Source organism: Rhinoderma darwinii, chromosome 5 (assembly GCF_050947455.1).
Source record: "Rhinoderma darwinii isolate aRhiDar2 chromosome 5, aRhiDar2.hap1, whole genome shotgun sequence".
In the NCBI taxonomy this organism is placed as follows: Eukaryota; Metazoa; Chordata; class Amphibia; order Anura; family Rhinodermatidae; genus Rhinoderma; species Rhinoderma darwinii.
Window position 1 is genome coordinate 216,602,974 of NC_134691.1, and position 14,830 is coordinate 216,617,803.

General features: G+C 43.8%; 1 protein-coding gene across 2 annotated transcripts in view; it reads left to right on the forward strand.

The window, feature by feature from the left end:
* The first annotated feature begins 12,538 nt into the window (after nucleotides 1-12,538).
* Nucleotides 12,539-14,830, forward strand: part of DPY19L1 (dpy-19 like C-mannosyltransferase 1) — a 189,043-nt gene continuing 186,751 nt past the window's right edge. For both annotated transcript variants that reach the window (XM_075826937.1, XM_075826938.1), the window contains exons 1-2: nucleotides 12,539-12,644; nucleotides 12,771-13,021. In XM_075826937.1, coding sequence (XP_075683052.1) covers nucleotides 12,799-13,021 — 223 coding nt within the window. In that variant the 5' untranslated portion in view covers nucleotides 12,539-12,644; nucleotides 12,771-12,798. The remainder of the gene's footprint in view (nucleotides 12,645-12,770; nucleotides 13,022-14,830) is intronic.

Here is a 14,830-nt window from a genome sequence, read left to right on the forward strand (position 1 = left end):
TCCATTTCTCAAAGAATTTTTTGCTCTGCGTGTCTTTATTCTGTAATATACCAATGCGGTCTAGATAAAACAGTTTCCTCAACCCCTGGATCACCATGTTCTGAGTCGGTACTTCAGCTACCAGCCAGTTTTGGAGTATGCACCTCTTTGCCACAATCAGTGTGGCATGGGCCATGGGAGCTAAATGTGTCGTTTCTGTCTCTTCTAATTCTCCATCATGTTGTATATGGAATAAGACCTCCATTGGCCCTAAATTCCCATGGAACCTGCCCACCTGCTGCAATAAGGATGTTATCTCCCCCCAGAATGGCTGAATATGTGCACACGCCCAAAGGCCATGATACATGTCCGTCTTTGGGATATTACATCTAGGGCATGACGTTTTCCTATCTGGTTGCGAGGCGGAGGGGGCCAAGGTAAATGCATATATTGCTTGGTGAATGATCTTCAAATGAGTTTCCCTCCAGTTTTCGTTGTGCACGTGTGCCCTGAAATCCACCAGCCCTTTCTCAATATGCTTTTCAATGCCTGATAAATTAAACAGTTTTTCCCATCTCCCAAAGGCCTGACCCGGGGACATCTTCACTAGTGATGGTCTGAGTGTACTATATAATTGGGAAATGGAGTGTCTGCGATTGTCCGTGAACCATGAATCAAACAGGTTGGGGGGGACCTCATCCGCTACATCCGCAAGTTTAGTTTTACAGTGATTAACTATTTGTAAGTACTGTAAGTGCTGATGCCGAACAAAAACGTATTTATTCTGGAGCTCTTGCAAGGTTAACCACCTCTTATCCTGCGCGTGGAACATATCCCCCAGTGTCGCTACCCCTTTCTCCCTCCATTCTGACATTAGTTTGTTAGATCTTCCTGCTGCAAACTCTGGGTGCTGCCATAAGGGCATATGTTTTGAAATGCGATAAGAGAGGTTATAATGTTTGCGCAGTACCTTCCAGGCAATGATGGTATCTCGTAACAGAGATGATTTCTTGACGATCTTTGGGAGACAAGTGAACGTTGTGTGTACCAGAGCCATGAGATCCCAAGGTTTTGCTAGCTGTCTCTCCAGTCTAGTATTGGAGTGGAACTCTGTGTTGTGTTTCCAATCTAGCAGATGTCTACTCAAGCAGGCCAGGTTATAACCCCGAATGTTAGGGAAATTGACCCCTCCTTCCGCCTTCCTCATCATGAGTTTCGTGAGCGCTATTCTTGGTTTCTTTCCCCCCCATATGAATTTGGTAAATGATGAGTTGAGTGCATTGATATCTGAGTGCTTGACCAGAAGTGGGATAGTCTGGAGCGGGTAGAGTAATTTCGCAAATCCTGACATTTTGACCAAACAGCTCCTTCCCATCAGTGATAAAGGTAGACTGTGCCATCTCAGAAGATCTGCCTGGATATCCTGTATAAGGGGGGGATAATTTAGATCATACAGCGAGTTGGGTGCCCGACCCACTTTAATACCCAGATAAGTAATGTTTGACTTAGCCATCTCAACATCCAGGGAGGCTAGGGACCGCCTATATGCTGGGTCCTGCGTTCCCAAATCTAATAACTGGCATTTTAACGTGTTAACTTTGTACCCTGAATAGCTCCCAAAGTCGTTCAATGCCTGGAAGATACGCGGAACATCTTTAAGGGGGTCTGCGAGAAATAACAAGATGTCATCTGCAAACAACGTTTCCTTGACCTCCATCTCCCCCACCCTTATGCCCGTATATAAATTGGATGACGCCAGATAACGTGCCAGCGGCTCCAAAGCCAGATTGAACAACAGTGGTGATAGCGGGCACCCCTGTCTTGTACCTTTACATAGACGGAATGGTTTAGACAGAAAGCCTGGTGTGGAGATTCTAGCCTTAGGGTCTTTGTATATGTGGTGTAATAATATCCTGAATGCCCCCGTTATTTCCATCTTATCCAGGACAGCATCCAACCAACTCCAACGGACATTGTCAAAAGCTTTCTCCGCGTCAAGTAAAAGTAAAGCCGAATGTTCCCCCGGAAATGGGTTATGCTGTACTCTATCTAGCACTGCCAGAACCGTCCTAATGTTGGTGACCGCCGACCTACCTTTAATAAAACCTACTTGTTCTGGGGCTATGAGGAACGGCATTATATTCGCTAACCTATCAGCTATGATTTTGGAAAGGAGTTTAGCGTCCACGTTTATGAGCGATATGGGTCTGTATGATCCTGGTAGTAGGGGGTCCTTTCCAGGTTTAAGCAATAATTTCACATAAGATGTGTCTGCTGATGGTGGTAACCCCTCCTCTCCCAGAGCATTGTTAAACAAGGAGACCAAAGTCTCCGTAATCTGTTCCCGCATTACTTTAAAAAATTCGCCGGTCAGCCCATCTGGGCCAGGCGCCTTACTATTTTTAAGGTTTCTTATTGCCTCATCCACCTCCTCCCTTGTGACCCTGGCATTTAGAAGTTGCAACTGTTCCGCGGAGATAACCGGTAAAGTGACCTTGTCTAACAGTGTGTCTGTCAATGAAAGGGAAGATGTATCAGAGTATAGCTCCTCATAGAATTTAGCCAAGATGGAATTAATACTAGTTGGATCGCATGTTTCTCGCCCATTATGATCTCTTAATTTCGCTATGTGTTGCACTGAGCGCTTTCCTCGAGCCATATTGGCCAAAAGTTTACCCGCCTTACTTCCGAACTTATGTAAAGTAGCTTCAAAGTCTCGAGTATGCATTGTTTCTTTCTGAGCTGCCCACTCGTCAAAAGAGTGTTTTGCCTGAATCCAGGCCTGTCTAGCATCTAGTGTAGGGTGTGCCAAATATGCTGTATAGGTTGCCCTCAGTGCAGCACTTGAAGCATTAAATTTTTGTGTTATTTCCCGTTTTTTGCTGACAGTATACGCCATTATCCTCCCCCTCAGCACTGCCTTGGCCGTATCCCAGTACAGTGAGGGGTCATCTCTGTGTTCTGAATTCGTCGACGCGTATTCTAACCACCACCCTCTTAGCTGTCTCACAAAGGTGTCATCAGTTGCTAAATGAGCCGGGAATCTCCATATGAAGTCTGATCCTCTGGGATATATTTCCTGAAAATCTACTCGTACCGGGGCGTGATCTGAGATCACTAGGTCCCCTATCTCAGCGGCCCCCAGCCTCGGTTGTAGTGTTGGGGATATTAAGAGGTAGTCAATCCTGGACCAGGACTGTTGAGCGTGGGAGTAATGTGTAAATTCCCGGGCATCCGGGTTACCCCTTCTCCAGGGATCTATTAAGTGTGTTCTTTCCATCAGGGGTCCCAACACTCGGTCCTGTTTTCTGGGAGCCCCTGTTGGAATGGATCCCGTGCTTTGTGAACTGTGTGTGCGTCTATCCTCCTTGTGATCAGAAACTGAATTAAAATCACCTCCCACTATTTTGTGCTGGACATTATCTGACATAAGGGCCCTTTCCAAACCATTGAAAAACGCAATATTATCACTATTAGGTCCATACACGTTATAAATGCTTAATACCCCACATGGTGTGCTTAGAGTAATATGGAGCAGTCGCCCTTCCTTATCTGCATCAGTGTGGATTACCTCATGAACCAGGTTTCTATTTATTAAAATAAGTACCCCCGCTTTACGGCCACAAGCTGAAGAGCCGTATACTTGGCCCACCCACAACTTTTTCATGCGGTGGAAGTCGCTCTCCTCCAAATGTGTCTCCTGAAGAAGAGCGATGTCCGTATGGAGTTTTTTTAAGTGACGGAGTACCATCATTCTCTTGTTAGGGGACCTGAGCCCCTTTACATTCCACGAGGTCAGCTGCATAGAGTGGGCGTTCCGAAAAGGTTCACTATTGACTGGTCATATATATCTAATTCTAGGCAAGCGTGCTTTGCTGCCTTGGTAGCCGCCCGGCGGCGTCTGCTCCAGATTGCTCCCAACATTACAATAACAACATTTACATTCGGTGCCAGAGAATTGGCACAACCTTTAACAACAAAATGCCCATCCAGGAATGTCACCAGCATTTCCTGTGAGACAAACTTTAAATTGGCATACATAACTTCACTTTTTTCTGGTCTGTGACCCCTCCCCCCCTCCCCTTCCCGCCATCTTTTCGTGATATACTGGAACTTCATATTTTAATTTTTAAAGTATCAAAATAAGTTGGGCTTCCTATACAACACGAGTACAAGTGCTTATGCCTATTATAGCATGAATTTTGTCGTCATAATATCCCACCAGAACCAATTGCCACATAAATATATAAGGCACAATCAAATGCGCTCATGGAGCCTCTATGCGATACTTATCAGTCCGGGATGGTTGCAAGCCGGTTTTCTGAGCGTTGTCGATGTGGCATCTTCGACGATTCTGCCCGTTGTTGCTTGGGTGAGGAAGTGGAATTGCGGGCGATATCTGACCATGTACAGTCCCTCGGTGAAGAAACTGGTGCACGGGGACCTTCCCCTCCTGTACCTTGACTCGCCGTCTCCTCTCCCGATTGTCTAGGACCCCGAAGTCCAGGGATCTTGTCTACATATAATGCCGCCTCCTCAGGATTGTGGAATACCTTGGTGGCGCCATCCGTCTGCATGATCCTCAAAGTGGCCGGATACTGTAGCTGAAATTTGATTTTGCGTTTGTAAAGGGAGGTGCAAACCCCTCCAAATGCCATCCGACGCCTTGTGACTTCCGCCGAATAATCTGCAAACAGAATGATTTTTGCCCCCCTTATATGCAAAGGGGTATTACGGTTCCTGAAAGTGCGCAAAAGTTCCTCTTTGTCATTGTAATCCAAGTACCGCATGATCACCTGGCGCGGTCTGCTTTGCGGCTCTCCTTTGGCGTTGGCGCTCGGACCAGGGGGGCCCACTCTGTGTGCCCTTTCCACTCTGCAAGATCTGGTCAGGCCTAGCGCTTCTGGTAACTCCGTCTCGCAGATGCCCTGGAGGAGCTGCGGTCTAATATGTTCAGGCAGTCCCACTATCCTTAAATTGTTTCTTCTGGACCGATTCTCAAGATCTTCTAAGCGGTCTCTGAGTTTTGTGTTATCTCGCATTAGGTCTCTAATGCAGGTATGTGCCCCTGCTGATTCATCCTCCATGAGACCAACCCGCTGCTCCAATTCATCTAGTCGATTGCCATGAGATGTCACCTCATTTTGGAGTTTTTGGAGCGTTGTTGTGACTGTGGCTATTAAGGATTCTCTGATGTCGGGGGCCAGTTGGGTAGCTACCTCAATTGCCAGCTTCCGATAATCAATCTGTGAGTCAGACGTTGCCGACGGCGATAGCATTTCCCTCTGAATTTCTGGACTCTGAGACCGGCTCTGTGAAAGTGGTGGCTGCAGCGGCGCCGCCATCTTGGATGGCCCCTCACCTCGTGTGCTGTGCTCGGCCGGACAGGAGATCTCTCTGCTGCCGCTCCGGAGGAGATATCTCTCCATAAACCGCCCGGTTCTTTTCCCCCACCTCTCCTCCTAATGCCGGGGTGTTTATATCCTGCGGGTGTGTGGCGTAGATGGGTTAGGGGATCAGGGCTTCAGGAGCTCATGCAGCTCCGTCCTCACATCCCAGCGCCGGAACCGGAACTCAAAACAAGTGATTTTATTGTGCAAAAGTTCTCCATCCCTGCACACGGCAGTATGAAGTTTCTCCTGAGGATCACTATGTGTAAAACGCTCCTCTGCTTCTGATATTTCTCTAGCCATAACGTTTTTATTTTTCCATCAATAAAGCCGTGCGAGGACTTATTTTTTGCGTAACAAACTCTAGTTTCGATCAGTACCATTATTAGGAACATGCGACTTTTTGATCTCTTTTTATTCCATTTTTGGGAGGTGAAGTGACCAAACAATTTTGATTGTGGCATGGTTTATTATTATTTTCTTATACGGCGTTCACAGTGCGGGATAAATAACGAAATAATTTTGTAGTTCAGGCCGTTACGGACGCGGCGATACCAATTATGTATAGTTTATTTGTTTGTTTATATATTTTTATTAATAATAAAGGACTGATAAGGTAAAAAGGGGGATTTTTACCTTTAATACTTTTAAAATTTTTATTTTCTTATTTTTACACATCTTTTTTTTACTTTATTACTTTCTCCCATTAGGGAACTTGAGGGCAGGAGGCCCTGATCGCTATTCTAATACACTGCACTACATGCGTAGTGCAGTGTATTAGAACTGTCAGCTACTCACTGACAGCAAGCATAGTGTGTCCTGACTTTGTCAGGCCCCACTAGGCTTCCGTCGATAGCATAGCCAGATGCCATTGTTTGGTGTCCGGTTGCCATAGTCACCATCGCCGGCCGCTATCGTGTAGCAGGCCGGCGATGGCAGCTTAACCCCTAAAAAGCCGCGGTCTCTATTGAACGCGGCTTTTAAGGGGTTAATCAGCAGGGATACAGCGATCGGTCCCCGCTGTAGGAGCTGTGACAGCTGCTGTACGAGACAGCAGCTGTCACAGTTCCTGTATGTGTCGGGAGGACGGCCGAAACGGCCGTTACTCCTGAGACGTACTATTAGGTCATGGAGCGCGAACGATACAGCTACCATGACCTAATAGTACATCCAGTAGCGGGAAGGGGTTAATTCTTGTGAAACGCCTAAAGGGTTAAGAAACGTTCTAAATGCGGTTTTGAATACTGAGGGGTGGGTGGGACTTATGGGGGTTTGTATCGTATAGGCCCCGGAAACTGAATTGGTCCCTGTAAAAATAGCCTTTTGAAATTTTCTTGGAAATGTGAGAAATTTTTGCTAAAGTTCTAAGCCTTGTAACGTCCTAGAAAAATAAAAGGATGTTCAAATAACGATGCCAATCTAAAGTAGACATATGGGAAATGTTAATTAGAAACAATTTTGTGTGACAGTAATATGGGGAAAAAAAGAAAACAGATACAGAGCGCTCCTCTGGGGTGATACCACGGGTGTATGTGTGAGAAATACACAACCTTTTGGAGTTGTACTAGATGGTCGGCACAACTCGATCGTCAAGCATATGGAGCCTTGGCTCTCTGTACTTAGGCAGTCTCTGGTGGCGGAGAAGTCAGCAGGAGCCAATGTGGAGAATAGGTTCCAAATGGTTTGAAAAAAATGTCACTTTTTGTTGAAGGCGCTCCTGCACATGCATGGAAGATTTAGCCGAATCCCCAGTTATGGAAGAGTCTCTCGGTGGGTAGGAAATATAAACAGCTTTATTTCATAAAACAGACATGTGTGAAGAACAACTTATGTCTCTATAGTGGTACAGGAAGCTACGAGTTTCGACCTAGGACTAAGGTCTTCATCAAGATTTTCCCGAATCTTCCACACAAGTGCATGAGCGCCTTCAACAAAGAGTGATAATTTTTTCAAACCATTTGGAAACTATTTTTTGTGGTATTACTATCTTTTTTTACAAGCAGATACATTTAAATTTAGAAATTTCGCTTTATTTTGGTGTTTTTCACAATTAAATACTGAATGTATCAACCAAATTTTACCACTAACTTAAAGTACAATGTGTACACGAGAAAACAATCTCAGAACCTCTTGGATAGGTGAAAGCATTCCAAAGTTATTACCACATAAAGTGACTCGTCAGATTTGAAAAATGAGACTCTGTCAGGAAGGTCAAAAGTGGCTGCAGCGGAAAGGAGTTAACCCCATCCTGCTCCTGGACGTACTAGTAGGTCATGATGAGTGCATTGTTCGCACTCCATGACCTAATAATACGTCACGGGTCTAACGGGCATTCTGGGCCCCCATCCGGCACTTACAGGAGCTGTGACAACTGCTGTCACGTATAACAGTTGCCGCAGCTCCTTCAGCAGGGACCGATTGCGGTGGTCCCCGCTGATTAGCCCCCGGGTTCAATAGCGACTGCGGCTTCTTAGGGGTAAAACACCATCGACGTCCAGCAGTATGATTGCTATGGCAACCGGAGGCCTAACAATGGCCTCCAGCTATAACATCTACGAAAGCCTAGTGGGTCCTGACAAAGTCAGGACCCACTATGCTTGCTGTCAGTGAGTATCTGACAGCACCAATACACTGGTCTAAGCATGTAGCGCAGTGTATTAGAATTGCAATCAAGTTTAAAAAAAGTTGAATAAAAATAAAAAAATAAAAGTTTATAAGTAACTTTTATTAGTAAAAATCCCCCTTTTTCCCTTATCAGTACTTTATTGTTAAAAAACCCTTAAATAAATAACTAAATAAACTATACATAATTGGTATTGCCTCGTCCGTAACGGCCTGGACTACAAAAGTATTTCATTATTTATCCTGCGCAGTGAACCCCGTAAAAGAAAATAATATTAAACCATAGCAAAATCACCATTTTTTGGTCACCTCTCCTCCAAAAAATGTAATAAAAAGAGTTTAAAAAGTTGCATGTACCCAAAAATGAAACTACAGTTCATTATGCAAAAAAACAAGCCCTCACACAGCTTTCTTTATGGAAAAATAAAAAAGTTATGGCTTAGAATACAGCAACTCAAAAAAAAAAGTATTTTATTGTGCAAACGCCATAAGACATAAAAAAAAACTATAAACATATGGTATCGCCATAATCGTATCACCACGCAGAATGAAGTGAATATGTAATTTATAGCGCATGGTGAACGCTGTAAAAAAAAAAAAGGAATAGAAAACAATAGTAGAATTGCTGTTTTTTAGTTACCACACCTCTTAAAAAATAGAATAAAAAGTGATTAAAAAGTCGCATGCATCACATAAACTACAATAAATTTCTCAAGGGGTTTAGTTTCCAAAATGGGGTCACTTTAAAAGTTTTCTCCCTATACTGGTACCTCAGAAACTCTGCAAATGCGACATGGCGCCCGGAAACCAATCCAGTAAAATCCACAAGCCAAATGGCGCTCCTGCCTTTCTGAGCTCTGCCGTTTGTCCAACCAGCAGTTTATGACCACATATACAGTATTGTCGTAATCCGGAGATATTGCTTTTCAAATGTTGGGGTGTTTTTAATCCTTTATTCCTTGTAAAAATGTGTACCTTTTATCTGAAAAATATGTGATTTTCAATTGCACAGCCCAATTCCACAAAATGCAGCAAAAAACCTATTGGGTCTAAGTGCTCACTATACCCCTCGATAAATTCCTTGAAGGGTGTAGTTTGCCAAATGGAGTGACTTGTGTGGGGTTTCCACTGTTTTGGCACAAGACGTCTTCAAACCTGACATGGTGCCTAAAATATATTCTAATAAAAAGGAGGCCCCAAAATCCTCTAGGTGCTCCTTTGTTTCTGAGGCCTGTGTTTCAGTCCAGTAGCACACAAGGACCACATGTGGTGTCTGATCGCTCTGTGTCGGGGATTCCGCTACTGGAGAAGCCCCTGGTGTCACTATCCATATATGGATAATGACGTCAGCGGCTCTCTCTAGGAGCGGAATCCCCGATGTCAGATCATTCTGTGCTGGGAATTCCGCTACTGGAGAAGCCCCTGGTGTCACTATCCATATATGGACAGTGACGTCAGTGGCTACTCCTGGAGTGGAATCCCCGCTCTGGCAGGGAATTCTGCTTTTAGAGTTAACCCCTGATGTCACTGTCCATATATGGACAGAAATGGTAGCAGTGTGGTGGGGAGTCTCAAAAACGAGCCAAAGGGCTGATTTTTGGGACTCCCCACCACACTGCTACCATTTCTGGAAACAAGACAAAGAGCTTTGAATCCGACACAACCCGTGGCCTGAAGTTCCCTGGATAATCCATCCATATATGAAAGACCCAATCTACCGGGGTGTCGTGCTCCGAGCACGACACCACCAGGTGAGCATATCACTACAACACTTTCCATTCCACATTGCTTGTGGGTAATGCCCTATGTTTGCGCCATTTTCTTCCTTTCAGCTCCATATATGGAGCGAGACATCAGGGGCTTCCAGTAACGGAATCTTCGGCCAGAGGGATTCCGCTCCTACAGGGAGCTACAGTGATACTATCAGCTTTTGCGGGACAAGTTGTATTTTTTTATGGCACCATTTGGGGGTAACTTATTAACTTTTTAGGGGGTAATTTAAGAAAAACGAAATTCCACCATTCTTACTTGCATTTTAAATTGACACCTTATTTCCTGTGGTATAAATAACATAATAATTTTATTCTGCGGGTCGTTATGATTACGGCGATACCGAATTTATACTTTATGTTATATTACTTTTGCACAATACATTTTTTTTTTAAAGTATTTGTTTTTGTGTCGCCATAATAAAGCATCTTTTTTTTCCGCAAGTGGACAAAAGCCGTCCGGGGAAAAAAAGGCTCCTATTAAAATCAATAGAGGGAGATTTGGGCCGGTTTCTGCTACAAAAGACACTGTAGGAACTTTGCCTTAGGATCAGCCTATTTCGGGTCGTTAGGACCAAGCATCTTTTTTTTTTTTTTTTTTTTATCGTTGCATTCCAAGAGCCGTTACTTTTTTAGGTAAAGGTATGAGGCCTTGTTTATTGCGGGACAAGTCATAATTTTTAATAGAACCACTTTGGGGTACATATAGATTGAATATTTTATTAGCTTTGTTTTGGGGTTCAATATAAAAAACAGCACTTTTGGGGGGGGAGAAATTTACGCCGTTCACAGGTTAGTAAGACTACGGCAATGCCAAATATGTATAGTTTCTTACGTTTTACTACTTTTGCACAAGATCAGCAAAAAATGTTTTTATGTCTGCATTCCAAGAGCCGTAACTTTTTCCCATCCATATAGTCGTATGGGGGCTCGCGTTTTGTGGTTCGAGTAATCATTTTTAATAGAGCGATTTTGGGGTACATAGAAGTTATTGATTAACTTTTACTCTTTTTTTGGGAGTGGTATGGGGGATGGGAAAAGCAATTCTATCGTCGTTGTTTCTAGGGAGTTTACACCGTTTTAACGTGTGGTAAAATAACATGTTACCTTTATTATATAGGTCGTTACAATCGCAGTGATACCATATGTATTTTATTTTAAAATTAAAAAAAAATTATGTAAAAGATGCTTTATTATATTTGTATTATTAACCAAACAACTTTTAAAAACAGTATTTATTTTTTAAGCTCCACTAGGGGACATCACGCTTCTATATTGCTTTGGTATACTTAGAATATAAAACTTAGTATACCAAAGCATTCCTGCTTGCCCGTGTAAAACCATGGCTGGTCTGGCGGCCTTTGCTAGCCCCCCCTCGACTGTGGAAACAGAGGAAGCCCCCTTCTCTCCATTAAACTCCTTAGATGCCGCAGTTGATCACGGCATCTAGGGGGTTAAACGGCATCACCACGACGTGCAGATAAGTCATTTTGCCGGAAGGGATTCATTAAAATATATATCTATTCATATAGCAATTGTATGTAAACCAATTTATTTGTGTCAATTTTTAATTCTTTGTAAAACAACACGCAGCAGAAAAAAAATCTACATGGATTTGAGGGAATGTTTCAGATTTTAATATCCACACCATGCTCTATTCTGCCCAGATTTCACATATGCTATAGTAAGTGGTGAAATTTACATGTTAAGCCCTTTCCGCTTGTCCATTGTCGCATTCGACCTCAATGGAAGCCCGATCAGGACTTGCCCACACGTAACGGAATTGCTGCGTATTTTCCGTCCGAATACACAGAATATAGTAGCAGCAAAGAAATGTCATCCACACGCTGCGCAAAAATTCAGTCCAGAAATTCATCTGCGATGCGTAATTTTAGTTCCGCAGCATGTAAATTTTTTCCTGCGTTTTTTTCTTATGTACTGCATAATTTGCTGTGGAAACGCTGCAGAATTTATTACAGCAGCAAAAATATGCCCTATTTTCCACAATAAAAAACGCACGATTGTCTGCTAGTTGATGCATAAATGCTGCGGAAATTTTCTAGTGACATACAAAACCGAGCCATAACATGGAGATGCAGTTCAATTAATTGCTTTCATTGAAATACCCATTTAATGGTGCACTCCTGTGGCTGAAGAAATTCTGAGGGTATTTATGATTAGCACATATAGCTATGGGGCCTTCTGCGTCTTTTAGTAACATCGGGGGCCAATAAAAAAAAAGTAATTAATTGCACTGCATAAAAAGAAATCTGCTACAAAACTTCCACTATGATTTCAAATGGAGAGGTATTTTCTTAACTATCCATTTTTAAAAGCGGGAGTGATAAGAGTCGCTTATTTCTCATCTGAGCAGTCATTTTGTCTTCACAGACACATTCTGACTGAAAATCCTTCATGTGCGTGAAACAAATGAACAAGGACCCCACGAGCAAACCAAGCACGCCATATTTATCGAGCCCACTTGTACTGAAATAAAACAGGCAGGTGACTACCCTGCAGCCACGGGCATTCGTGTAGTGACCAGCTCAGACCCTATTAGACGGCACAACGAGCACGGGGCGCGTTACTTCTGTCCCTACTACTCGTGAAGGGGAAACTTCACTTCATATTTCTGCCCTCACGCCTCATCATGCTAAGATCATGAACGCGTCACCAAAACCGCGCTCTCAGAACCCTTCTCCCACTGATCGTGACAAAGGATGCAGCTAAAAGCTGTAATGTCATTGGCTGCATGCACGGATTCCACTGATTGGCTTTAAGTCCAGTGGAAGGGCGGAGCTCAATGCAGCAGGGAAGTGCTACCAAATCTGTTCACTGCGCCCGGTAGATCATCGCAAGCAACTGAACACAGCGCCACTACACGGTACTGTACGGTAACGGAATTGCAGCACATAGCCTCTGATGCTTCCAATCAGCATACACTGGCCATTACGTTCATGTTTGCCTGTGCTGTTTTGATAAATGTTTGAGCTCTCCATTTCTCTTGCAGGGATTATAATTTGGAGGTGATCCGTAGCATGGCCGTGGAAGGAAAGTCCCGGCACAAAGATCTCTCAAACAAGTCCAAGGAACAGGGTGGATCAATGGATGGTCACCCTAGGCACAGACAGCGGGGGTCAGCCTCAACTAAAGCGAGGACCAGAACCCCGCACCCGGGCACTGAGACCTCCCAGTACAAGAATAAGGGAACATCTTACCTCAGCCCTGCCAATGTAAAGGTTGGGGCTACCCTGATCATTGGTAAGATCTGATTTCTAGAAAGATGAGAAACCTATAGAGGGGTATTCTGTACGTTGTGATGTCTGCATGTGCCATGGCATGAAAGTTTAAGGCTGGCACTGGTTGTGAAGATACCGTACTCAGTAGTGTGAATCCATGTTTATTGTGAATTGTTCTATTTACTATTACTTCATCGTTAGCTGATCTGTCAGAAATACATTGCGGGTTCAAAAGCTGGGAACCCTGATGGATGCCCCGATCTTACCACTCACGTATACTCTAAGGCTGGCTCTACATAAGTTGTTCTAGCTGAGTAAGAAAACGAATGGTATGTTGTTTGTGACCCCCCATTGAGTTACTGAAATGTACAGATTGTCAGGATCTGATTGTTTTCATTCAGGGCATCTCTGAGTCCCTTCCTATGTCCGCTACTAGCATGTGAGGGGAAAAATGAATCCAAACTTTACGGCCCGTGGTCACGGCATTGCTTTACTGGTCCGTATTATGTATTCATAAACGCTCCGTCTGCCGTTGCATGGCGCCTCCGCGAGGCGCTACGTACTGCCCCAAAAGCAATGTTTCTATGTAAGAATTTATATAATAAGGAATGCATAACCTATGAATCTGTGGAAAAAAACTCCAAAAACGAGAGGTACTGAGAAGATCAATATGATCCCATAGCATGCTATGTGCGGCATATTGTGGATTTAGACCTCACTGATAATACGGCGGTGGTGCCTTTAAATGATTTACAGGGACTTCTGCTGCTGTTGTTGACAGTGTTTCAGTGTCCCTGAGGGATAATAGTTTTTGCACAATTTAGTAGAACTACCCATTGCGCTGTATAAATGTTAGAAATAGTTGATCCATCAGTGGCTGATAGGAGATACCGGTGGGGGACACTCGTAGACCTCACACTTTCTTCTTGGATTTCAGCCATGGACTCTAAATGAGAAGATGGGAGATGTCCATGGTCGGACTGTCAGGGAAAGGACTTCCTAAAAGGAGATGCAGAGTTTGGGGAATGCATTACAAAGTTTTCCATTTATATTTCAGTTCTTTTTTTTTAGTTACTGTAAATATCCTTGATTTTCTTACCTCCTTGGGTGGTCTAATTTGCAAATTCCTGGTTACAATGAGAAAAGAAGCAGCGGATCTTTACATTACACCAGAATGCAAACATCTATTACACATTTTATTTACAAAGCTGTTTGATAGCCATGGCTGGTACAATGGATGAGATGCCGTCACAAGCTGAGCCTAGGTGGGGAGTAAGCTTTAACCCCCTAATGACTGGGCCTGAAAAGGCCTTAAAGTGTAGCTAAACGTTTGACAAACTTCTGACATGTCATAGTGACACGTCAGAAGTTTGGATTGGTGGGGGTCCGAGCACTGAGACCCCACCAATCGCTAGAATGAAGTGCTCGTGTGAGCGCTCAGCCGCTTCGTGTCTGTTCGGCTTTTTCCGGAAATAAATATATCGGTGTACGGATTCATAGAAAGTCATTGGGCCCGTACTCCGATACATCGGCTTCCACTGAAAAAGCCGAACAGAAAGGAGGCGGCTGAGCGCTCGCACGAGCACTTCAGCTGCTTTGTTCTAGAGATTGGGGGGGGTCTCAGTGCTCGGACCCCCACCAATCTAAACTTCTGACACGTCACTAGGACATGTGAGAAGTTTGTTAAATGTTTAGCTACACTTTAAAGACCAGCTATATTTTTTAGTTTTTTGCCTCTGCTCTTCAACAGCCATAACTTTTTAATTTTTTCATTGATGTTGCTGTATTAGGCCTTGTTTTATGCGGGAGAAATTGTATTATGTTTTTGCGC